The following is a 27,639-nucleotide window of genomic DNA, read 5'->3' on the forward strand; positions in this document are numbered from 1 at the left end:
TTGCCATATCATTCTAAAGTGTGTTGGCTATTGCAGGGACAGGTGTTAAGTCAAAATTTTATCTCTGTAAGAACAATTAAATTTCATGAAGAATAGAATCAGCAATGTGAATTCTTATAAGAATATTTCTATAGGAATGCTTAATTTCTGTGTGATATGTCAAATCAAAATGACTTAAATATTTATTTGCAAAGTAAAACTAAATCTATAAATGATATATGGCAAAAAAAGTCCAAGCATTTTTGAAAAAAGCTATCATTTTTCAAAATACTTCTTCAAAAGGAAATTTCAGATGAACATTGTCCCCAGTTATCAAAGGTCATTGATGAGCAGGATGATATATGCAAATCATTTGAAGAATATGCAGTTGTTATAGACCTATTAATTGGAAAATACAATGAAAGGTTCATTGACTTTGAAAATTATGACATCACACTCAAATGAGCATTTCAGCCTCACCTAGTTGATATCACCAAGGCACTTGCTGAGTTCTCAGTAGATAAAATCTTAAAGTCATTGTTTGATGCTAAGAAAGATCCAATTGAAATATGGAAAAATGTGGTAGAATGCCCATGCCTTCAGCAACATGTCCCCAAAATGCTTTCTTTCTTTTCAACCACTTATTGCTTTGAATCTACATTCTCCTACCTAACCCAAATCAAGATGCCCTTAAGGTCACAAATGACTGATACCCATCTAGAGGATCTCCATGCTGCAACCAAATATTCAAATGCTTTCTAATAAAAAGCAGACATAACAAAGTCATTAAAAGGTAAGTTAACTTTAAAATTAACAAATATTTTTAATTTTTTGAAATCATTAAGTACATAGTAATTAATACAAATCACACTTGGTCACAATGTATAATCTTTGTGGTAGATTGTGGTAGTCTCCTACCTAGTATTTTATTTAGGATTCTTTCATCTGTATTTTTTTTTTTTTTGGAGGGAGGAAGGTAGGGCAATTGGGATAAAGTGACTTGCTCAAGACCACACAGTTAGCAAGTGTATCAAGTATCTGAGGTCAGATTTGCACTCAGATCTTCCTTACTCTGGGGCTGGTACTCTATTCACTGCACCACCTACCTGTACCTCATCTGTATTCTATAGTGAAATTTGGTCTATAATTTTATTTCTCTGTTTTTGTTCTTCCTAGTTAAGGTATGAACAACATATGTATTCTACTAGAGGAGTTTGGTAGGACTCCTTCTTTGCCTATTATTCCAAATAATTTATTTAATATTGGAATTAGCTGATCTTTAAATGTTTGGAAGAATTTGCTTGTAAATCCTCATCTATTCCTGATGCTTTTTTTCTGAGGAATCTCATATATGGCCTGTTCAATTCCTTTTTCTAAAATAGGTTTATTTCCTCTTCTGTTAACCTAGGCAGTTTATATTTTTGTAAGTATTCTTCCATTTCACTTAAATTGTTAAATTTGTTGGCATATAATTGGGCAAAATAACTCCTAATAACTGCTTTGATTTCATCTTCATTAGTGGTATAGTTACTCTTTTAATTTTGGACATAGTGATTTGGTTTTCTTCTCTCTTTTTAAAAATCATATTAATCAATGATTTATCTATTTTATTAGTTTTAATAAAACTAACTCCTAGTTTTATTCATTAATGGTCTTCTTACATTCAATTTTATTAATCTGACCTTTAATTTTTAGGATTTCCAATTTGGTCTTTGGGGATTTTTAACTTGTTCTTTTTCTAGCTTTAAAAAATTGTGTACCTAGTTTGTTGGTTTCCTTTTTCTCTATTTTATTGTTGTAGGCATTTAAAATTATTGATTCTATGACTTATTTTTTAACTCCCTCATTCTTTAAGATTACATTATTTAAGGGGCGGCCAGGTGGCTCAGCGAGTAAGAACACTGGCTCCAGTGTTGGGATGACCTGGGGATCGAATCCGGGCTCTGAAGCTTATCACCACACCTAGAAATAACTGGCCATGTAACCCTTAACCCTTATGTTTCATAAAATTTTTTAAAAAGTATTATAAAAAAAAGATTACATTATTTATTTGCCAATTAATTTTTAATCTGTGTTTCCATGATCCCTTTTTTGGGCTGTAAAACAGCAGTTTAATCTGGGATCTAGTTTTTAAAAATATCTATTTTGATACTTTTATTTCAATGTAATTGGTTGCCTTTGCAATCCTATGTATTTTATTTTATGAATTTAAAAACATGATTCCAAGAAGGGGTCAAAAGGCAAGAAAGGCAGAACTCCAATTCCTGATGACTCCTGACCTAGCTTACAAAATGCTACAGTAATTGGACAAAAGCAAGTGGAGGAAGAGAGTAATAAGAAATAAAGCTGGAGAGATAGGGTGGTGCCAGATTGTGAAAGGACTTTAATGTTGGTCAGAGGTGTTTGAACTTTACTCAGCTGATGGTAAGAAGTCACTGGAAGTCTTTGAGCAAAAGAGTCACATTACTAGATCTGGGCCCAGGCAAAGTGCCTGGCAGGAGGTGGAGAGTGGGCTGGAGAATTAGAGGTCCCAGCATATGGTTAGATTTCCTGAGGAAGCATCTTGAGCTATGCCTTAGTTAACCAACAGAAAGAAACTTACCCATTTAATGCCTTATAAGGAAAATCTGCAACAGCTCATAACAAAGCTAAGAATATCAAAGGGCAGCTCTAGATAAGCTTCTTACATTTTTCTGATAGAGATAAAACAGGAGTCAACTGTATGTTCCCAGCTTCTCATTTCTCTTGGCCAAGCACCTTCCCCTACCATGGCCCTGCCCCTCAATTCCCTTTTGATCTAAGGCAAGTTGCTTAATCCAGAGGTATTGAATACTGGACTGCATTGGCCCAACCAAATTGAAATATAATTGGGAAATATTTAACAAAATTTTTAAAAAATGCAGCAGAACATAAATAATGTTAATATGTGGTCTCCTAAGTCAATACATGTCTGCAGGGATTCTTGTGTAGGGTCCAGTGGGACCTGTTTGTATTTGAGTTTGAGGTCACTATCTGGACCTCAGTTTCTCATCTGTAAAAGGAGAGGGTTGGACTCAACAGCGTAAAGTCCAGTGATTATGCATGTGGTAGAAAGACTTTTGGCTGCAACTCAGGTTCTAATTCTGGGATTCCTATTATCTTACTATATAACCTTAAACTATCTGTTTCCCCTCTGAGCCTCAGTTTTCTCATCTGTAAAAGACTAGATTAGATAAGTTCCCTTATCTAAGCAGGAACTCAGGTCCCTTCTAAGAGACATATTAGTAAGCTCCATGACTCCATCAATACCTATAATCCCTCATTCAGGGATCCTTCTGTTCAAGTATAGTCAACTCTGTCTCTCCCTCAGTGCTCATGGACTCTATTTGTACAGAATCAGTCTGTTCCACCATCTCACTGGGATCTCCTAAAAAGAACTGGTCTATCTGGAAAGAATCAATATTAGTTATTCTCTCTGCTCCATTTGTATAAGTGCACACATGCGCACACATCAGTAATGCAGTAGGTAACTAGTCATCTAACCACATAAAAGTTCTGAATATTCTTATCCAACTTTGACTCTCATAGACAAATACTGGCTACCAGAGTAAAGCTGCATCTCCTCCTCAGGGATCTAGAGGTATCCCTGAAGCATCAGCATTGTCATTAGCTTGAGCCCCCACTAGTGTGTCTCTCCCCAAGATTATCAGGTGAGTATCATTCTAGTTAGTCTGTCTTTAGTTTTTGGGAAGGGGTATTTACTACCCCTTTCCAAAAGTACCTGTGGCAGTTACTAGTTGCTGGAAGTCCTTTCCCCCATTTATAAGGTGCTCAAAAAGTTCCCTTTAGGCACGGTGCTATTTCTTTCCTGGGCACTTGGTGGAAATAAATCTACCAGTCCGCCATGGTCACCAGTGCAAACACTGATTCTGGGATGCTGCCAGGTCACTGATGGGAAGTTGAAAAGTCCAACCCCTTCCAGACCTTCAAAGCTCTCAAGATCCTCCTCCAGCCAATGTGGGCAAGGTATCAGGGTGGAGACCTAGGCCAAAGCTGAATTTGACACCTTTCCTTTCCCACCCTCCATCTCAGCCCTGGATATTTCTCCTAGGGTTTTTACTGGAACACCATCATTATTTCTACCTCTCCAATGACCCGGTTCTACCTAACTTGATAATGTATAGGTGACCCCTGGGGCATGACCAAGTTTCCTTAACCCATCCAAATCCTGTGAAATATCACTCCAGTTCCAAGGACTTTTGAAAGTCATCTAAAGCCTATGGATATTGGTTGATTTCACCTAACTAAGCTATCAGGCATCTTATCCCTTACTTTAAGTAGAGTGGGATGGGGTGATTAAGTCAAAGTTCTAGAGGGTCTCTACTCCTGGTGGTGAGTCAGGGTGTGGGGTAACAGGGCAAATGGCAAGATGCCCATACTAGTTAGGCCTTGACATCCTGGTGGAATGGTTGGAGTTAGCAGTTAGTTAGGAGTCTATTAGAAGAATGGTAGTAGAATGGAGAAGGGACAGCTGTGATAAATAATGGGGAGGCAGAATCAATGAGATTCAACTCAATGTTCTAGGCTAGGATGCTTTCTTTGGAATAGTGGAATCCCTATAAGGAGGCCAGGCCATGAAAGTGACTGAATGGCTCAAGCCACCACAGATCTCTCTATCCCATGAACAAGGATCAGGAAGTTGTTAGGGATTCCCTCATATCTTATATACATACATACAGGAACAATATTTCTCTGTAGATAGAACTTGGACTTGGAATCAGGAAGACTTGAGCTTAAATCCTGACTCAGATATTTTCTAGTTTTGTGACCCTGGGCAAGTCACTTAATTTCTTTCCCTATTAGTTTCCTCTTCTATAAAATGGGAATAATGATAGCACTTACCTCAAAGGGTTGTTGTAAGGATCAAATGATGTAACATGTAAAGTGAACTGAAAGCAACATAGAAATGCATTATCCTCCTCCTCCTCATCAGTCATCATCATTTATCATCCTTCATCTCTGTTGACCTCCAGAAAGAGCTAAGGAAGTTTAGGACCTGGAAAGCACACATAGAACTAGTCAGTGACCAAGCTAACCTGATTCCCATTCTGATACTTTGTCCATTGTTCCACGATGGCTCCCTGAGCTTTGGAATACATAGGCTGAGGCCCCTCAGACAAACAAACCCACCTACACACACTACATGCAAATGTAAATAATGACATTCACAGAAACCAATGTGTTCAACAATATGTTTGTCTGTCTTTATTGGGAAAGGAAAAAGGCATTTGTTTACTTTTCCCCCACTCCCTTCTCCTACCTCTTCTAAGTTAGGAAAGATGGTCCCATTACCTGGGATTTGAGGAGGCCGGTGTCTCCCCCTTAATCCTCTTTCTGTCTTTCATTCCCCAGAGGAGAAAGATCTATTATTGAGCAACAGATATGATTGGACCCTGAGAAAATGGGAGTAAAGGGATGGGGATATTTATGAAAGGAGGGGATTTTGGCACAAAGGTTGATGAGGAAACAGAAGTTACGGAGCCTGGGACATGGAGTTAACAGCTAACATTTATTTAATGCTTACTATTTGCCAAGCACTGTGCTAAGTGCTTTACAGTGATCTCATTTGATGCTCACAGCAACCCTGAGAGATAGGTGCTATTATTACCCCCATTTTACAGATGAGGGAACTGAGGCAAAGAGAGATTAAGTGACTTCTTTAGGTTTACATAATTAGTAAAAGAATGAAATTAGAATTGAACTCAGGGTTTCCTAATTCTAGACCCTACTACACCATCTAGCTGCCACTAAGAGGACAGGAGCTAAAAAAATATATGAACATGGAGTTGATGGGGTAGAGAATGAGGATGTGGGGTATATAGGTTTGAGGAGAGTGAGCCTGAATAAATTAGTATGGGAGAGTGGAGAGGTTAGGAACTAAGAAGATGGGAGAATGGGTGGGGATGAATGGACAGGGGCTGAGATGATTGAGTTTGGGAATGAGAGAGTAGAGGCTAAGGAGATTAGAGTGTGGGGTTCAGAATTCAGTGTCTTGGGATATAGAACTGTGAAGATAATAGAATAAGAGGATGAGATAGGGTGTGGGTTTAAGAAGAAGAAGGAGAGTAGATGGGATGAAAGATCTGAAATAATGAGAAGGGATGAAGGGACAGGGACTGAGGAGATGGGTTGAGAAAATGGGATGGTATGAAAAAGAGAATGGTAGCTGTGTCTATGGATTCATCCCTCACCATCCTACCCCATTCCATATCCAGGTGGAGGTCCCCCATCAGACAAGACATATCTTCCCCAACCTTCAAGAGGATCCCAACATGCAGCTTCCTCTTCCTCCAGTTTTGATTCAAATCCTCTCCAAATAGACTGTGGTTTAGTACCAGCTTTCCACATGTAGGTGATGATTGTGCCGTACTCACAGCCCACATCAAAACTTTTCATCACTGTTGTCCACCAATCAATCAATCAAAAAGTATTTATCAAGTCCTCACTATGTGCTAGGGACCGAGCTTAGTACTGGAGATACCAAAAAAAAAAAAAAAAAAGGCAAAACTAGTCCCTATCCTCAATGAGCTTGCATTCTAATGGTAGAAATAGCATATAAATCATAAGATAGATAATTAACACAGAGTAAATAGTAAGGAAGGACCAGGAAAGACCTCCTGGAAGATCTGAGGTTTTAGTTGAGCAGTCTCTCTACTTTATATAATACTATAACCACACACATATATAATATATAATTTATATATACTTGTAATATATATTACACTCTTTATATACATGTATATATTTCTGTTTTATATGGTATGCATATGTACTTGTATATATTTTGTGTGTGATGTATCTAATGCCTATTTCAAGAGACTCACAAAGGTTATAGTTACTATTACTATAACTTTGAGTCAAATGGATTCTCAAAGAATCAGTGGTTGTGGCTGGCAGTTTTGGAGAGACTAAGAAGACAAAGATAATGGAAATGATTTGACAGAAACTGGAGAAGACAGAGGAAGAAGATGAGTACAAATTTCTTTCAATTGTTATTTTATGAAAAAATATAGAATTTTAGTGGTGAGTCTAGAGAGAAAGTATTAAGAGTTACAGCTTGAAAGAAATTGTAGAAGAATTAAAGAAATTTGAAGAAAGAAAGAAAATAGATCTTTTTTCATCATGGAATTGTTTTAATTTTCATTTTATGAATAGACTGAAGACACTTTACTTGGTACCTTGAATAAACTGATGAAACTGTCTCTCCAGGAGTGAGAAGTCACACACAGTTACATTGATAGCTCTGATTATGATCTTTCTCATAGCTAAAGTCTTATAAATAATTATTTATGCCTTTGTATTTTTTCTGATTGCTCTGTTAATAATTTGTATAGTTGGTACCTTCCTAGAAGATTAGGGGTTTTGACAACTAGAGAAACATGATCACACCCTTTCAAGGAAAAGCAGTTTCTTTAGTTTATTTAAAAAAAACCCAATTAATAATAATTAATGAAGGGTTTTCAAGTTAGTATTTAATAAGGAAATATCCAGACAGAACCTGGGTTACCTTAGAACTCAGAAATTATGTGAATGAGCATGGTAGCAAGAAGATTGAAGAAAAACCTACAAGTTTTGTCAACACCTTCCTAAAACCCTGTTACACTTATATGTAGATGTCTTCCCAATAGAATGGATTTCTTAAAGGTAGGTCTTTGTATCAACAGCTTCTAGCACAGTGCCTGGCAGGTAGCAGGCACAATAAATGATTGAGGGCAGCTAGGTGGTTAAGTGAATAGAGTTCCAGACCTGAAGTCAGAAAGACTCATCTTCCTGAGTTCAAATCTGGCTTCAAACACTTACTAGCTGTGTCCCTGGGCAAGTCACTTAATTCTGTTTGCCTCAGTTCTTCATCTATAAAATGAGCAGGGAAAAGAAATGACAAACTACTCAACTATCTTTGCCAAGAAAACCCCAAATGAGATCACAAAGAGTTAGATACAACTGAAACAAGTGAACAACAACAACAGTTGTGATCCTCATTAGATTATAAATTCCTTGAGGGTAGGGATTGTCTCTTGCTTCTTTTTGCATCTTTGGTGCTTAGCACAGTGCCTGGCACATAAATATTTCTTGATTTATTGACTATTCCAAGTACTGGTATCATGCTTCCTGAACACAAATGCTGTCATCTTGGGGGCAGTAAAATCTGTTATATGGCAGCTCCAGAATTCTCCCTTGGCTTAAATGTGAAAATCATGGTAGGAACTATGGAAGAGGCTTTCATGGTAAAGACATTATGAACAAGATGAATACAGAGAAGCACAAGAAGACTTATATGGATAAAGTAAGCAGAACCAGGAAAATGACACACAATAACTACAATGTAAATGGAAAGAGGAAATGCACAAACAATTGAAACTGAATGCTGGGAAATTCTAATGACCAAAGTGGCCCCAAAGAGGAGATATGCGAAGATACCTCCACCTAGTTCTTTGAAGGGCTAGGAGAATATGGGTGCACACCACTATATAATGTCAGACTTTTCTGATATGTTGGCCAATTTTGTTGAACTACTTTTTTCTTTCTTTTTCATTCTTTGCCCTAAGAGATTACCCCTGGAGGGGGATATGGAGGTGTATATGGGGGATATGGAGGTATAGGTGATGTAAAAATTAAAGCAATCAACACAAGTTTATTACTGAAGCAAATTTAATTTAAAAGCACTTAAGGGGCTATTGACATGAGATGGAGTGCTTTTATTGCTATTTGTTAAGTTTTTAATGAGCTAGGAGCATAGGGATTAGATCTCAGGTTTTATTGGTATAGGAAGCTCCCAGCAATGAATTTTCTCTACCAGTGTGGGTTTGCACCTTCTCTTCAACTTACAGTCTTAGAGTGTTTCCTGGAGTATAGAGAAATTTGGTGACTTGTACAGGGTCAGAGGGATTAAAGAGGTCAGAGGTGAAACTTGAACCCACGTCCTGCTGACTCCAAGACCAGCTGTCTCTATTCACTACAACACTTTACTTCTTAAGTTTGTCATTTTTTTAAAGGAAAATTTTGAAAAGTCTTCCTTCTTGTACTTTATTTGTATTAGATAAATTACAAGCCAGGAAAGCCTTTCATTTTACATCTTCACCTTCTTCCAGTCTCTCAACCACAAGTGTCGAACTCAAATAGAAATGACTCCCTGAAGGTACTCGTTGACTTAGAAAACTACAAATCAGAGCCATCATTTTTTTTACTTGCAAATTAATGTTTAATGCTTATAAAGCCAAAGGGTTTGGGATGCTGAGTGTCTTTTTAAAAAATTTCTATACAGTTCAAGAAGGAGAACAAGGGGTCCTAAGACACACCACCATGCATAAATAACTAATACACGAACTTTCCCTTCCCTATAGGAGAAAGACAAAGAAGAGAAGGAGTCAAGTTTTTTTATTATATTTATATATGACTGTATATAATATATTGTATATCTAACATATTTATTTATTTTATCATTTTTTATTCCAAGTTTTTTCTTGTTTCTCCAATTTTTTTTGGTGGAGGAGGATGGAGCTAGGTCCATCCAGGCCAGGCAAGGACATATTAAAGAGGAGTAATTCATAGAGCCCAAGAACTTAGTTCTGAATTTCCTCAGTTTCCTCATCTGTAAAATGAGCCAAAGAAGGAAGTGGCAACCCTTTCCAATATGTTTGCCAAGAAAAACCCAAATGTAGTCACAAAGAGTTGGACACAACTAAAAAATGACTAAAAAAACCCTCAAATGAATACATGATGATAGTCACATATAACCAACAAGTTCATATTGATGAAGATGATGAAAATGATGATAATTATAAAAATAAAGCAAAGAAGAGGAAGAACTTTTTAAAAACTAATTTTGTTAAACATTTCCTAATCATATTTTAATCTAGTTTTACCTATTTGGGAGTTTTGAGGACCACTTGCCCCTTGACATTTCTGCTCTACCATACTAAGTGTAAGTCCTCATGTCATGCTGCTTTTGGGGAGGGGGCTGTATTAATTCTTTCAGTCTTTAGTTCTTTACCTGAACTAATTGCCATTCACTCAAGAATAACTGCATATGGGGATTTTTAAAATTGTCCAATCTACAAGAAAAACCACTGAGGCAGAACTCTGCCCATGGAACTTTATTAAAAGGTCCATGGTTCCCTCTAATGAAGTGGGCCTCAAGTCTTCCTCATGATCTGAGATGGCCCCTTCCTCAAGGGCCTTAGTTTTATAGTGCTTGATACTTGGACAATACAGGTGAAGCAGACCAAAAATATAGAATCTTATTGATAGACCTTGCCCATGATTTTCTAAGAAGGTCTACACAAAATACAGAATGCCATTGGTTAACAAACTAGTTAACAAACTAGCTAACAAATGGGCTAATGAGCAACATTAACAGACCTATCCTGACCTACCAAAGGCAATGGACAGGCTCTTGGAGTTGGGTTGATGAGTGAATGTCAAAACATGTATATGGGCCAACAGGCTGACAGAAGGGCAGGCTGTAGGCTGGTAACTAGGGTCATTCATTGGCTATGTGCTCATAGACCCTCCTCATGTTAGGCAATAGAGGGACGACAATGATGGAGCGACAAAAATAACTGGGGTGCTTTCCATGTCATTGAGTCAACTCAGTCACACTGGGTTTGGTCACCATAATAGGGAAAAACAAGGGTGGAGATCCTCTAGTTAGCTTCCTGTGATTAAGCAAGTGAACTTACAGTCTGCAGTTCACAGCTGAGGCCCTGTATCAGAATTTATAATCACTATCCCTATAGAATCACATAAAACCAATTAGTACTGATCAGAATAAAAGAGCAGTCCAATAAATCACCTACCACACAAGTGATAATAACAAGCATTTATTAAGCATTTACTGTGTGCCAAGCACTGTGCTAAACACTGGGAATACAAATGCAAAGAAAAAGAAAGACAATACTGTCCTCAAGGAGATTGTAGTCTAACGGAAGACAAGACATAAAAAGGGACTGGAAAGTGTATGGCGAGGGCTAGGGGAGAGAACATTCCCACACCGGGTTATAGTAGAGAAGTCTGGAGAGTCAGAAGTAGAATAAGGAAAGGGCAGGAGTGAGCACAGCTGGCTTGGGTACTTCTTCAATATGTGAGTTCTAAGGGGAACTCACCTGTTGGAGGAGCTGAGGAATCTTTGGGTAGAGAAGGTGGTTGAGGTATAGTGGAGTCAGGAGTAGGTGGGAGAGGATAGCAGCCAGAGTAATGAGGATAGGCCCAATGCAGCAACATTGACTTCTACTTGTGGCATACTTTCCAGAGGAAGTCACAGAGTCTCAGTTATGGTTTCCTGTGTTAGAGACCTACTTCCCTTTTATGTAATAAATTAACTTCATTCCTTCTGTAGATATCTTAATAAATATAGACATACAAGGCCTATAGGATGAGGCATCTACATCCATTTTGTTCTTCTCTGTTTGGTAGTGCATAATGAACTCATAATTAGCCAGTACTGCACCCTATACCTTGATTAGCCCTTGTCAAAAAAAATGTTAGTGAGTGTCAAAATTTTTCAATGACACAAGAATCAATATCATTCCTATATAGTAATAACAAAATCTAGAATCTGGAAGTTTCCTTCAAAATAAATACAAAATTGATAAATATCTGGGAATCAATCTATCAAAGCACATTTAAGATCTTAATAAATACAAGTACAAAATTTTTCTTAAAGAATTTAAATAATTGAAGAGGCATTTAGTGCTTGTGGTTGGGCTGAGACAATAAAATTAAAATGACAGTACTCCTAAATTTATTACAGTGCTATAGCAATCAAGCTACCATTCAGATACTTTATAGAGCTAGGAAAAAATAACCAAATTCATATGAAGGAATAAAAGATATGAATATCAAAGTAAATAGCAAAAACATTTAGGAATGAAGGGAGAATAGCACTTTCAGACCACAAACTAGATCATAAACCAGTAATCATAAAATTACTTGGTGCTGACTAAAGAAAAAAATAGAAAAATAGCTCAATGAAACTGACTAGACAGAAAGAAAAAGAAATAATTAAACTCAACAATCTAGTATTTGACAAACTTAAAAATATAAATTACTTAGGGAAAAACTCAGTTTGACAAGAATTTCTGGGAAAACTAGAGATCAGACTGCTGGAAACTGGTCTATATTTTAGACTCTAGATCAACATCTTACACTATATATTACAATAAACCCAAACTGTTTACATGAACTAAACATTAAAGATTATAAATTTTTTTAAAAGAGAAAAAGAACCAGATCATGTGCATTTTACATTTATGGCTATGCGTTAAATTCTTAACCAAATAAGAATTAGGAGTGGTTAAAAATAATAAAATAGATAATTCAAATTCATAAAAATTGAAAGGCTTTTACATAAATGAAATAAATACAATTAGTATAAGAGTAGAAGTGGTTGACTGGGAAACTACCTATATATCAAATATCTCTGATAAGGAACTAATGAGGTGAATAACAGAAATGTTTAAAACCAAAAGCCATTTCTTAACAGATGAGTAGACAGAGGATATGAACAATTTTTTTAGAAATTTTATTGTCAGTTCCAAATTCTCTGCCGCCCTCACCCGATGAGAAGACAAGCAATATGATATCTATTATACATGTGAAATCGTTCTGTAGATGTCCTTGGTCTTTTTAGAGAATAGTCTACATCACATCTCCCATGACGGACAAAACCACTTCTATGCAATCTCCTTCATGTCTGGTCTTCACAACTCACCTGAGTCAAAGCTACTTTTTTGCTACTTACTCTCAGGTTGCTGAACTCGAGACAAACTCTTTAAGCACATAGCCACCTTTTATAGGGTGCTGAGAAAGTGTTATGCTCTTTTAGTGACAATAAATTACCTTAAGCCAGAGAATTGCCAAACTTCTCACATCTGCTCTGAGGCTCAAAGGAGGTTTTCTTTCTAATGGCAAGTAGTTCTTTGTCCACAGATTTCAGCAAAGTCAAGCCCCTTCTCAGAGGAAAGTCAATGCAAAGTCTATCTTCTCCTGCCCCTGTTTCTCACTCTCAAATGAGAGAAGTCAATAGAAAATAACATAGGCTCTCCTGAGAGGATTCTTCTCTCCCATTCTGTAGATGACACTGGAGCTGAGTTTGGTGAGCTTTTTCTGTAAAGGGCCAGATAGTAAATATTTATGCTTTGAGCAGAAAAAAAAATCAAGGATATTATTTAAAAATAGGTAAGTACTTATATAATAAGAAAGAAAACAAATTGTCACAAAATTTTATTGATGAAATTCAAAATACACTAAAAGTAATTGAATACTTCAGATCTACTAATGAAAAGAATGGAATTCTTTCTAGGGGAATATATTTCACTTAATTGGGGTTCAAAGTTAATATTCTCTATAACCAAAAGCAATTGCAAATGTTTATCAGCTAATACTAATCTGTAATGAGATTTGACTAATTTCATCTTTGAAAATGACTTTTCATATAGATAGGTACTGGCAAATGCTGATATTGATCCACAAGCATATGATTTTAGTTGAGCATATTCATCACTTGGGAGGCATTTACAGAATCCTATTAGACTCTTGCCTTGATATTTGCTTTTTAGCGAGTCATTACATTACCTTATTGTTATTATTCATTATTATTAATCACTCCAATTGATGGTTAAGTGGAGATTCCTCAATAGCACAGTTAAATGGATTTTGAAATATGGATATTTCTTTTGCACTTGCATTGAGGTCCAAAAAACACCATGGAACTGTAGTTTGTGCTCCAAAAGTATATTTCTACAAAACTGTGTAGAAATGGAGCTCTTACTTCTTGATTTAACTTTTGAAAAAGTGTGGAATATGTATAAAGCAATTTGAAATTACTTGTGACTCAAAATATTATTCTTCATCAAATTGAATTTACTGCAATGTTTCACATATTAAATGCTATTTTGCCTTGTAATTGTAAAATAATTTCATTAAGAAACATTGTCCACAGTGTGCAAGGACTGACTTTGATAGACATAGCCCTTCCAAGCAATGCAAGGACCTAAAACAATTCCAAAGGATTCATGATGGAAAAGCCATCCACATCCAGAGAAAAAACTATGGAGTCAGAGTGCAGAGCAAAGACTGTTTTCTTTTTGTTTCTCATGATTTTTCCCATTCATTATAATTCTTCTATATAACATAACTAATGTGAAAATGTGTTTAATAGTACTGTATGTGTAGAACCCATATCAGATTGCATGCCATCTGGAGGGAGGGGGAGAAGATTTAAAACTTATGGAAGTGAATGTTGAAAACTAAAAATAAATAATTTAATTTAAAAAAAGAAGCATTAACGTCTGCAGCAAAAGCTAATTTCCAAAGCCATTCAATGTTTGATAATAATGTTTGAGAACAATTTTCCATCTCAGCCCTGAGCTTAAAAAAATCTCAATAAAACTCCCTTTAATAATAATAATAATAATAAAACTTCTTTTCTTGTTTTGACATGATAAATATGTGCTAGTACTTTAAAAAAAAATGTAATATCTGAAACGCCATCAAGTTGTAACTGCATCACTGTGATTGGATGTGCCCTGAACAGCAGAACAAAGGAATGAGTATCCCATACAGTCTCTGTTCGTTCTGTTGCAACTTTTCCTTTTTTTTTTCTTTTTGGAGGGTCTTTGGGGTTAAGTGACTTGCCCAAGATCACACAGCTAGTTTTTGTGTTAAGTGTCTAAGCCCAGATTTGTACTCAGGTCCTCCTGACTCCAGGGCCGGGGCTCTGTTCACTGTGCCACCTAGCCACCCCAAGAGCCTTGAAAACTTTAAAGTGTTCTATAAATGTTAGTTATTACCACTTTAAAAAAATATTACTAGAAACAGTGGATAGAATACTGGACCTGGAATCAGGAAGACCTGAGTTCCCATCCACCCTTAGACACTAACTAACTCTGTGGTCCTGGACAAGTCATTTATCCTCTATCTACCTCAGTTTCCTCTTCTATAAAATGGGGATAATAATGGCATTTACCTTCCAAGGTTGTTGTGAATATAAAATGGTAAAATATTTGTAAAGCACTTTGAAAGCTTTAAGGTACTATTTAAATGTTAGATATTATTGTTTTAAACAAGCTTTGAATTTGGTTCCAATCAATGCTGCCACTCCAGAGATATTTGCCAGGCCTATACATACCTAAAGCTTGTTCTCCACGTTCTCACCATGCCTGTGAATTCCCTAGTGGATACTATAGTCCAGAGCAGGGGTGGGGAACTTGTGGCCTCCAGGCCCATGTAGTCTTCTAGTTCCTTGGCTGCAGCCTTTTTACTGAGTCCAAGTTTTACAGGATTTTATTAAGGGGATTTGTTCTGTGAAGTTTGGATTGTTTGGTTCGATCTGCTTTGGTCATTTGGTTAACTGAGACAGCTTTCCAGTGTAAATTCTGGTAAAGTGGTGCTAAAGTCTTAGTTTTCTCCTCATGTAGATCTGGGATGCCTTTCCCCCCCCTACGAAGGTCCCAGTCCTAAAATGTGACAAGTTATAATGTACCATTGAAAGAAGCTTTTTGTTTTTCATGTGCTAGGTGACACACGCTGCCAAGATTCTCTCACTATTTCAAAATCAAAGTTGTATTTAAGTGAACCTATAAAATGTCTAAATCTGACAGATGACTTCAAGGTGAAACCTCTCATAAGTCAAGGCCTCTATCCAACTTAACAGTTACATGACTCTTGGGTAATAAAAGGTGCAGACAGGACAAAGTCATCTTAAGAAAAATTAGCACAAATACTCCAGCCACAACATGGAGGGTCAACAAGTGGTAGAGAATAACGACTGTGAGAGACCAAGTCTTTTTTTCCCTGGAGATGGCACCAGGTTTTAGAATTGTCAATACTAACCAAAAACCCCACCAAAAAAACCCAAAAACAGACAAAATAGTGGTTCATTTGCACAATTTTTTCAAAGGATGGAAAACCAATGAACAAGACCTAGGAGATGGAAAAGGAAGAGAAAGAAGCCATTCAGCTTCTCCAACCAGCAATGAACATTTAGAAAGAATAGTGGCAGCAACACCCTAGGCAGTTGGCTTTTATTCTGTTTTTAATGTTTCATGTGATTTTGTGTGGAAACTTGAGGAATGGGATTTTTAAGGACTAAATGGGAAAATGCGTTTTTTTTTAAATCAGGGGAAATGGTAGTATTTTTTTTTATCAGTAAGTATACTGTATTAGATGAGAATCAGTTTGCTTACATGTTATTTCACCCTTGTAAAGAATCAAACAATGTAAAGGACAAAAAAAAGTCAACTTCCATACATGTGACCTTGAAGTCACAGGTTCCCCACCCCTGGTCCAGAGGATAGAGTGCCAGGTCTGGAGGTAGGAAGACCTGAGTTCATATCAGGCTTCAGACACTTAGTAGTTGTGTGACCCAGGGCAAGTCATTTATCCTTTTTTTTTGTCTCAGCTTCCTCAACTATAAAATGGGGATAATATAGCACTCACTTCCCAGGTTGTTATAAGGATCAAATGGAAATAATATTTGTAAAACTCTTAGCTTAATGACACGTAGTAGGCACTATCTAAGTGCTTATTACAGTCCTCCATCCCATGACATAAAACAAATATGGATAGACCTTCCACTCAGTCTCTAGAGACCAGCCTTAACATAGCTTGTACAAACATATACTGCTAAAGATAATCAACAAACAGGTATTAAGCACCCACTATATGCCAGACACTAGGGATGTAAGTACAAAGAATGAAACAGCCCCTAATTTCAAAGAGCTTATTCAAGACATTAAGTACCCATGTAGATGTATATAGAATAAATATAAAGAGAATACATACAAATACATACAAAGTAGTTAGATACAAGGTAATACAGTAAAGAGGGCCTTTGCAGTTGATGGGGAGGAAAGGTGGTACTTGACCTGTCTCAAAGGAAGAGAAGGTTTCTCTGAGGCAAAAGTAAGGAGGACATTTTTCCATTCCATATGGGAAGGTCAGTGCAAAGTCACAGAGATAGGAGATGGATGGTTGTGTGGGAAGAACAGAGAGAAAACCAGTTGGGCTGGATTGCAGAGTATAGGGGGAAAATGGGGTCTAATGAGGCTGGGAAGATAGGCTGAACTCAAGTCATGTAACTTTTTAAAAGGTAAACAGGAGTTTCTCTTAGAGAATAAACTGTGGCAGCAGGTGGTACAGTGAATAGAGAACTGGGCCTGGAGTCTGGGAGACATGAGTTCAAACATAGCCTCAGATACTTACTACTTGTGTAATCCTGGACAAGTCATTTAGCCTCAATTTTTCTCACCTGCTAAATGGGAGGCTAATAGCACCTACCTTCCAGGGTTGTTATGAGAATCAAATGAGAAAATAATTGTAAGGTGCTTAGTACAGTGCCTAGTACATAGTAACCACTCTATAAATGTTAATTATTATTATTATTAAAGGCAATAGTAAGACACTGGATTTAAGTAGGGGAGTCAAATCTGTAGTCAGATCTGCCCTTAAGGAAAAAACTTTGGCAGCATGTAGGATAGACATGAAGTAGGGAGAGATTTGAGGCAGCGACAATAATTAGGAGGCTATTGCAATGATCTAAGTAAAAGGTAATGAAGGCTTGAACTAAGGTGGTAATGATAAGTGGAGAATAGGTTGCAGCTATGAGGGATTGGAAGGTAGAAACAACAATATTTGATAACCAATTAGATATATGGGGGAGAGAAGGTGAGGATCTGGGATAATGCTGAACATACCAACCTGGGTGACCAAAATGAATGGTGGTGCCTTCAACAGAAATAGATAAATCTGGAAGGGGGGAGGTTTTAGGGCATGGTTGGGCTGGTAAAAAGTTTGACGACACTGGGGTTGGATAAATATATATGATGCACTTTTAAATTGAATCTTAGTGGTTAATGTTTTCTCCATCACTTTTTAAAGTCTGAGTGACCAAACCTTGGTTTGTAGCATTTGCTGATTTCTGAGGTGCAAATGCTCACCCTGAAAAATGAACAATGTGCTATGTCTTAACTAGTTCCACTATGACCCTAGTTTAGAGGGAAAGATGTTGAATTTGAAATGTCTCTAGAATTTCGAATTTGACATGTCCAAGAGGAAGCTGATGATACAAGACTGAATCTCAGAGAAACAAGCTGGGCATATGAATCTGAGTCATCTGCATAGAGATAGAGTTAGAGTCATGGGAGCTGCTGAAGTTATCTAGATTGTATAGAAGGAGAAGAGAGTACAGGATAGAACCTTGTGGAACACCCAGAGGTAAGGGGCTTGATGTGGGTGATAAGCCAGCAGAGGCTGAGAAAGAGAAGAGAACTAGAACAGATATTAGGAAGTATCCAGGAAGAGATGTGTCAAATACAGCGTTTGAATGCAATGTGAAATCCTGAAGATGGGTTGAGAGGGATAAGGATTGAGAAAAGATCAGATTGAGATCTCTGGCAACTTTGGAGGGAGCACTTTCAAATGAAGGTCAGAAGTCAGATTGCAAAGGACTGAGAAATGAATGAAAGGAGAGTAAATCAAAAGCAGCAAGTACAAAGAGAAACTTTGAAATATGAAAAACTGACAGGTGTTGGGGAAGACACAGGTCCAGGAAGAAAAAAGGAGCTGGTGTCTAGACTTCAAAAGAAGTTTGGCTCAGAAAGTGAGGAGAGAAAGGACTCCTGATGGAAAATGCTAACCACATCCAGGGAAAGAACTATGGGGCTTGAATGCAGATCAAAACAGACTATTTTCTCCTTTTCTCCCTTTCTCATGGAGTTTTCCTTTTGTTCTAATTCTTCTTTCACAATGTGACTAATGTGGAAATATGTCTAATGTGATTGTAAATGTATAGCCTGTATCAGATTGCATGCCATCTTGGGGAGGTGGAAGGGAAGGGAAGGGGGGGAGGAATTTGGAACTCAAAATCTTATAAAAGTGAATATTGAAAACAAATAGTAATTGATTAATTAATTTAAAAAGAGTAAGGAGAGTGGCGGCCAGGTAGCACAGCGAGTAAGAGCACCGGCTCCAGTGTTGAGAAGACCTGGAAATCGAATCCCGGGCTCAGACACTTAGCACCCACCCAGAAACACCTGGCCATGTAACCTTGAGCAAGTTACTTAACCCCAATTGCTTAGGGTCAGCCAGGTGGCTCAGCGAGTAAGAACACCGGCTCCAGTGTCGGGATGACCTGGATCAAATCCGGGCTCAAATACTCAGCACCACACCCAGAAATAACTAGCCATGTAACCTTGAGCAAGTTACTTAACCCTGATTGCTTTAAAAAATAAAAAAATAGGAGTAAGGAGAGATATATGATAGCCAGAGGGAATGATAGGATCTACAGAGGCTTTTTTAAGGGTGGAGAGACTTGGGCATGTTTGAAGGTCACCAATCAAACCAGAAGTTTTTATTGCATCTACTATGTGCCAAGTACAAAGAAAAAAAAATGATAACAATGAAGATTAGAGCAGGGATGAGTAAGGATGAATTTTCTAGAGAAGATAGGAAGTTATGGGAGCAAGTGCACATATAGAGAGGTTGGCCTTAACAATGAGAAGGGCAGCTTCTTCATCAGAGACTAGGAGAAAGGAAGAGAAAGTGGGAGATGGTGCCAAAGGGTTTTGAGATGAGGGGTAAGTAATCCTGCAGAAATACAGAGGAGTAGAGAGAGTAGAGGTTTCCATGAAGGGGAAAAATAGATTTAAGAGGGGCAAGACACAAGGAGTGGAATGATACAAGTTGCTAATTAGGGAAGTGGAACACTTATGGGGAATGATGAGATTTTAATGGTCACTTGAGATCTATTGTCCAGTAGAACATGCTGGATCTTATTTCCTCACTGCCACTGCTGCAGGAGATCCCCATAAGTCCTAATGGAAAGGACCCAGGAAAAGTTGGTGAAGCAGAGTTTAAAGCAGGGGTGGAGAACCTGTGGCCTCAAGGCCACATGTGGCTGTCTAGGTCCTTGGATGCAGCCTTTTGACTGAGTCCAAGTTTCATAGAACAAATCCCTTTATTAAGGTGGTTTGTTCTGTGAAGTTTGGATTCAGTCAAGGAGCTGCACTTGAGGACCTAGAGGGTAATATGTAGTCTCAAGGCCAGAGGTTCCCCACCCCTGGTTTAAAGTCATAGAGGGCCTGAGAAGCCCCATCCCTGATCCCATCTGAGAGGAGCTGCTCATGCCAGCACAGTGGACTTCAGCTCCTGACAAACTAATGCTGAATCTATCCCTTGAGTGCCCACAGCATGCATGCACGCATCTTGCCCACAGTTGTAGGAAAAATAGAGTTCAGCTCCTCTGACAGTTTTCTCTGTTGATTTCCCTAAATCAGACCACTAAATCCTCTGGTTCTGACCTCCTTTGCCCTCAGGAGGGGTGGCTTTGCTCAGTGGCCCATCTTCCAGTAGTGTTGGACCAAGGTTCTAGATGAGACTGGTCAAACCCTTGGGTGTTTTTGGCACACTACAGCAACATATAGGTCAAGGACAGAGCCAGGTATAAAGTTCTAAGCATTCTCTGGGAATGGATGTAAACAGGAAGAATTGCGGTTCCCCAAAGCCCACAAAGCAGGTGTAGGGCCAGGAAAACTTCTGATTCTTGGGGCAGGTAGAGAGCCAGAGCTCAGCAGTCCATGGGGCAGTGAGAGCCAGGTCTACATCTCCTAGGAGAGATAGTGGGATAAAGATTATGGAGAAAAAGCCAGAACTACAGCTCCCAGCAGGCTCAAGGGAAAGGATAGTCAATGAAAAGGTAGAAAGACAATGAAATGAACCATTCATTTAACCTAGAAATCTAGCTAGAAAGCAATAAGTAGAACAAGACAATTTATACCAACTAAAAATCTGGAAATCTAGCAACATAAGATGAAAATTGACTGTGAAAATAAGAAATTCAGCAAGAAAGTTTCCAATCAACTAGAAAGGTAAGATGCCACTAGAAAGTATCTAGGAAGCAACAAATGGGAAAAAACAAAAAACCTGAGGAGGTGTCCTGGTGCCATGTAGTACTGATTTTTTTCCACTTTCAATTACTACCTCAATCAATTAATCAATATTTATTAAATTCCTACTATGTGCCATGCACTATCTCTACCTGTCATCTTTATCTCTATTTTCCTGGCCATGTATAAATATAAGTAACTATTCTTGCTGCTCAGTCACTGAGATATATAAACAAATCCTAGATCATCAAAGTTCTCACTTTGAGTGAGACAACAGCCATTCAATGAATAGACCTCTTAAAGAAGTGAGTCAACAGATGATCCCTTTAATAAAAAAAATTTTTTTAAAGAAAGAAACTGGGAAGGGAAGACTCTCAGGGTTGCTGACAGAAAGAGAAAAAGTTACTATTTACATTCACTCTGAACCAGGAGGGCCCAAAAAATAACCATTAAGTGGTACTTGGGCAGGGACCTACCGTGTTTCCCTGATAATAAGACCTATCCCGAAAATAAGCCCTCCCCTTACTGTGTGAGATTCCTCTAAAATAAGTCCTCCCCCGAAAATAAGCCCTATTGAGATTGTTACTGTAGTGAAGGTGATCCCCTGCACTACACGCTATATTACAGTACCCTCTGTATGCACCATCCCCCCCCCTTCCCCGGTGAAATGCACGCTCGCTCCGAGCTGCATCCAATCAGAGCTGCAGCAGTGAGCGCGTCATCCTGTTCTTTATTGAATTCATTATTGAATAAAGGTACATTTTTTTGTTCACATTTACCTGTTTATAAAAATTGTTGTCAATGTTCATTAAAATAAGCCCTCCCCTGAAAATAAGCCCTCTGGTGTTTTTCTGTCCAAAAAAAAAATAATAAGACAGTGTCTTATTATTGGGGAAACACGGTATTATCCAATCCCTGCAATCCAGAGTGAATTGGGTTTGAAAAAGAAATCTAGCCAGTAAACCCCAAAGGCTCAGAGTGAATGTAAATAGTAACTGTTTCTCTTTTGGCCAGCAACCCTGAGGGTCTTCCCCTCCCAGCTTCATTTTTTATTTTTTTATTAAAGGTGCCATCTCTTGACTCACTTCTTAAAGAAGTCTATTCACTGAATTGGTGTTGCCTCACTCAAAGTGAGAACTTGGTAAGACCTTAAAAGTGTCAAGGTTTCCCACTGCATCCTGGGTCATGTCCAGTTATCCTGATCTCTATCTGGCCACTGGACCTAGATGGTTCTGGAGGAGAAAGTGAGGCTGGTGACTTTGCTGGTGACTCCCTCATTCAAATCAAAGTCCTGTCATCATCTCCCTGAAGTCATGATCCTCTTTGAGAAAGAAGGACAAACTACAACCTATGAGTAGTCTGAGTTGAATGGGGACCCAGCCGGGCAGTTCCAGTTAGGCAACTCAGCCTGCCCTCTCTCCTGTCCTGTTCTGTCCTCTCCTCATATCATGCCCTTACCTGAGGGCGTTCTGCCCAAAGGAAGATACATCTAATGGGGTATTCATTCCTTAGAGACTAAAACAGTTTTATCTCTCTATCCCCAGCACATGACAAGAATAGGGGTTTAATAATGCTTGTTGACTTGAACTGAACTGATGAGACTGAGAAAGTGGAATTTGAGGAGACTAAATTGGGGCAAAAGGATGGGACTGAGGAGATGGGGTATTCTGCTTAAGGGACAGATACTTAAAGAGGTAGGGTATGGGAGCAAGAAGATTGAGGGTATTAATTCAGCCCTTGTCACCTTTTGCCTAGATTACTGTGTTGGGGCTTCCTAACTGATCTTCCCATCTCTTCTTGACAAAGATACTGGAGTGGTTTGCCATTTCCTTCTCCAGGTCATTTTACAGATGAGGAAACTGAGACAAATAGGGTCAAATGATTTGCCCAACATCACACAGCTGTTCAGAGTCTGAAGCCAGATTTGAACTGATCAAGATAAGTCTTCCTGACTCCAGAAAGACAATCTGTCAACTGTGCCACCTAGCTGCCCACTGCTACAATAGCCTCCTAAATGGTCTTCCCACCTCCTGTGTTTTCCCTTTTCAATTCATCCCATAAATTGTTGAAGGAGCAGGTTTCAATTTTTCCCAATTACATATAAAAACAATTTTAATATTCTTTTTTATTTTGAATTCCAAATTCTCTCCCTTCTTCCCTTGCTGAGCCAATAAACAATTTGATATTATACAGGTTATACATGCACAATCATGAAAAACACATTTCCATGTTAGTCATGTTGTAAAAGAAAACACAGACCAAAAAAACATGAAGAAATTAAAGAAAGTGAAAAATAGCAGGCTTTGATCTGCATTCAGACTCCATCATTTCTTTTTCTGGAGGTGGATATAGCATTTTTCATCATGAGTCCTTTGGAATTCTCTTGGATCATTGTATTGTTGAAAATAGCTAAGTAATTCACAGTTGGTTATTGTACAATATTGTTTCTACTGTATACGATGTTCTCCTGGTTCTGCTCCCTTTGTATCAGTTTGTGTAAGTCTTTCCAGGTTTTCTGAAATTATCCTGCTCCTCATTTCTTATAGTACCATAGTATTCCATTACAATCATATACCAAAACTTGTGCCATTCTCAAATTAATGGACATCTCTTCAATTTCCAATTCTTTACCAACATAAAAAAAGCTACTATAAATATTTTTGCACAAATAAGTTCTTTCCCCTTCCCCTCTTTTAATCTCTTTGGGATACAGACCTAGTAGTGGTATTGCAGAATCAAAGGGTATGCAGTTTGATAGCCCTTTGGGCATAGTTCCAAATTGCTTTCCACAATGATTGGATCATTTCACAACTCCACTAACAGTGCACCACTGTCCCAATTCTCCCACATCCCCTCCAATATCTATCATTTTCCTTTTCTGTCGTATCTGATAGGTGTGAGGTGGTACCGAAGAGTTGGTTTTTTTTTTTGGAAGGGGGAAGGTAGGGCAATTGGGATTAAGTGACTTGTCCAAGGTCACATGGCTGTTAAGTGCTAAGTAGTCTGAGCCGAATTTGAACTCAGGTCCTCCTGACTCCTGGGCGGGTGCTCTATTCACTGCACTACCTAGCCGCCCCTATCAGAGTTGTTTTAAGGTGCATTTCTCTAATAAATAGTGATTTAGAGCATTTTTGTCATGATTATAGATAGCTTTGATTCCTTTGTCTGAAAACTGCCTGTTCGTATCCTTTGACCCTGTATCAATTGGGAAATCAGAGTGGTCTTTCCAATACACTGCTATAATCGTATTACTGGTCTAAAAAAATGCAGTGGGTGTCCGTTGCTGTCTGAAAAAAAGTATAAATTCTTATCATTGACCCTCAAGGACCTACTTAGTTAGCCTAGAACCATCACTCTCCCTTCCACTTTTCGTTTTCCAACATGCTGGCTCTCAAACATCATTCTGGGGCTTACTTGCTGGGTGACCTTAGGTAAATCACTTCCCTTCTCTGAAACTCTGACTGACAACCTCTGAATGTCTTTTCACCTCCCTCCCGCGGTTTGAGTGACAACTGAAAGCAGCATGGGGGGCGGGGCAGGAGCGCAGCCCAAAGCAAAGGTTGACCAGCTCAGCCCCAGAAGAGCCAAAGTCCCGCCCCCAGGAATGAGCTCCTGGATGGGCGAGGCCAAATTGCCGGAGTCTTCCAGTGTCTGAGGTGGCTCCGGGAGTGCCGAGTTCCGGACCGATTGTCTGAGGGAGCCTCCCGCCCCCACACCCCTTCTCCCGGGGACAGCTTGCTGAGGCAACCAGGTCTCTGAGGCCAAGATGATTTCCTTCGCGCCCCTCTCGGTGCCGCTGGAGCGGCGGCTGCAGACTCTAGCCGCGTTTGTATGGCTCTTCAGTTTCCTGGGTTTCGGTAAGGAAAGAAGGTAGTCCTACATGTGCATGTCCTCCCATGGGAATCTTCCAAGCTCCCCTTGTCCTTTCCTTTTTCAGGGCCCCTTGGGAGAAGAAAGGGAATGGAGAGGAAGGAGGAGGAGCAAAGAAGGGACCAATACTGGGCAATCTGAGGGTCTTTCAGCCCAGCGCCCCTCTGCCCCACCCCTCTCCCAGGGTCCTGGTGATGGATGGGAATGGAGGGAGAAGAAGAAAACCCGAGGGGTGAAAGGCTCCATTAGGATGGGAGTTCTAATCCTAGCGCTGTCATTTACTACCTATGTGATCTTGGGCAAACCCCTCTAGGCTTCCGTTTTTTCATTTGTAAAATCAAGCAGCTGGACTATGAAAGGCGATCTGGGAACGGGAGGAATGGGAGGGAGGGAGAAAGGATTTGTAGCCTGATGGTGGAAGAAAGGAGGGAAGGACAGTCCAGGAAGGCAGCTTGGGAGATCCTCAGCCCCTTCTGCTTTTCCACAAGGGTGTGGTGATGGGGGGGGGGGGGGGAGGAGGATAAAAGGTAAGCCTGTCTAGCACTGTGGAGACTCCTGTGGGCTTCACCATTTTTATCAGTGCCTTGGATAGAGGCAGAAGTGGCATGCTTGTCCAGCGTCTTGAGGGGAGAAAGCTGGAGGATAACATGTTGGCTGACAACCTCTAAAACAGTGGACAGTCTTTTAAAGGTCCCTTCCAACTCTACTACTTACTGGCCACGAAACCTTGGTTAAGTTTTTCGAGCTTTTGTTTCCTCCTGTATAAAAGAACAGACACAGGGTTGCCTAAAAATCACTCTGCCGGTTTAAGATTTGTAAGCTTAAAAGGGCACTGGACTTTGGGGACATCCTGTATTTCCCCAGTGTTCCTCAGAGGCGCGTTTCTGTGAGGCTAAAAGAAAAAGTAGGCTCAATTCATTTCCTCAAAGTGAACAATATTCAATAAACATTTATAAAGTACCTACTGTGTACAGGGCTCTCTGCTGAATGATAAGATTTACCATCTACTATGAACCAAGCCCTGTCATTACATCATACTTGATGTGTTACAATTTTTGTACAACGCAACCTCTGTTGGTTTAATGTAATCTCAAAGAGTTGACTTCCTGAGAGGGGGATGGCATCCATACCGGTGAGCATTATGTAAAGTAAAGTAGAGGAAGTGTTGGGGACAAAGGAGATATCCAAAGACTGTATTCTAGGGAGAGCTGAGAAGGCAGGGAGCACTTTCTGTAGAAGAGATCTGAGGGTTTATACACATAATAAGCCTGGGCACCTACCCTCTGCCTAGCAGGAAAAGAAGGCTACTGAATACAAGGGAGGGGGGAGGAAGGAGTGCCTTCTAGGCATAGGGGATGACTGGGCCTCAGTACAGTCTACTTCAGACAGAAAAGGGTTGTATGATTTGGCGATTGCTTAAGCAACTAGTAGGTTCAATTAAATTCCACTAACATTAATTACGTGCCTAATTAATATGATTAGAACAGTATGCAGTGCTGGAGTGGAAGTGGAAAACTGTCAGTGTCTTTTAGAGCTTATATTCTATTGGGGGAAACACATAAGTAAACAAATAAAGAAATACACCGTAATCTCCTGGAGGAAAGAGTTCTGAGTAGTCCGGGAATCCAGAATGGCTTCCTAGTAGATGTGGCACATAGTCTGTGTCTTGAAGGAATAGAGATCTTAACCAGTGAAAGTGAATAGGAAAGACTTTCAGGCAATGGAGGAGAATGGCAGGACCACCTGAGCCCAGACTTGTTGGAATGGTGATTTCAGAGCTAACATTCAAATGCTTGTCACCTGACTCCAAATCTATTGTTCTTTACTCTCAGACCATACTAGCTAAGTAGGATTATAGGTTTAGGTCCTAGATTTAGAGCTATCACACTACAGAATCAACCTGAAAGCCTTTGAGACCAGCTCCCTTACTGTACTGATGAAAAGACTGAGGCACAGAACTGTTATATGACTTTCCAAGAGACATCATTATTAAATGTCTAAGGTGGAATTCGAACCAAAGTTCTAAAATAGTGGTGTTTCACTCATTTGGGTATCTTACCCTACAGGAAAATGGGGGGGGGGGTAGGGGAGAAAAGGGGGTATGATAAAGGGGAGAGCATATTGGGGGAGAGGGTAGTTAGAAGCAAACACTTGAAAAGGGACAGGATCAAAGGAGAAAATAGAATAAGTTGGGGGCAGGATAGATGGAGGGAAATATAGCTAGTCTTCCACAATATAATTACTATGGAAATGATTTGGGTATCTACACATGTACAACCTATATTGAATTGCTTATCTTTCCAGTGGGAGCTGGTGAAGAGGGAAGAAGGGGAAAAATCTGGAACTCAAAATTTTAAAAACAAATGTTTAAAAAAATTCCTTTTTTACATGCAACTGGGAAATATACAGGCACGGGGTATAGAAATCCATCTTGCCCTACTAGAAAGTTAGGGGGGTGAAGAGGGAGGATATAAAAGAGAACAGATTGGGGAAGGGGCATTCAGTAGGCTTGCTATTTTGGGGTGGGGTAGAGGAAAGATAGGAGGAAAATTGCAACTCAAAATCTTGTGGAAATGAATGTTGAAAACTAAAAATCAATAAATTTATAAATAAAAAAATAAAATAGTGGTGTTTAACTCAAATAGAAACGTGAACTAGTTAGGGATCCCTACTGGTCACACCTTAATTTAGGGCAATAAGCTGCATTTCTGACACTTCTGCTCTAGAATTCAAGTCAAGTGGAATATTTTCTCTACTAGAAATATTCTAGGATCTCCTGAGTTTTGGAGGACTTAGACATTAGGCTGCCTGGTATAAAGGACAGAGCAGTGGATTTGGAGTCTGAAGACTTGGGATCTAATCTTGGCTC

The 27,639-nt window shown here is 39.0% G+C and overlaps 1 protein-coding gene across 1 annotated transcript in view; it reads left to right on the forward strand.

Annotated features, from left to right (window-relative positions):
- The first annotated feature begins 24,497 nt into the window (after positions 1–24,497).
- The window catches only part of MOGAT2 (monoacylglycerol O-acyltransferase 2), a 40,849-nt gene continuing 37,707 nt past the window's right edge, over positions 24,498–27,639 (forward strand). Inside the window, exon 1 of the mRNA XM_069070869.1 lies at positions 24,498–24,757. Coding sequence (XP_068926970.1) covers positions 24,667–24,757 — 91 coding nt within the window. The 5' untranslated portion in view covers positions 24,498–24,666. The remainder of the gene's footprint in view (positions 24,758–27,639) is intronic.

The sequence above is a fragment of the Petaurus breviceps genome, unplaced genomic scaffold (genome assembly GCF_028583685.1).
Source record: "Petaurus breviceps papuanus isolate PSGF00001 unplaced genomic scaffold, PetGlider_PUasm1.0 90823, whole genome shotgun sequence".
NCBI classification, from domain to species: Eukaryota; Metazoa; Chordata; class Mammalia; order Diprotodontia; family Petauridae; genus Petaurus; species Petaurus breviceps.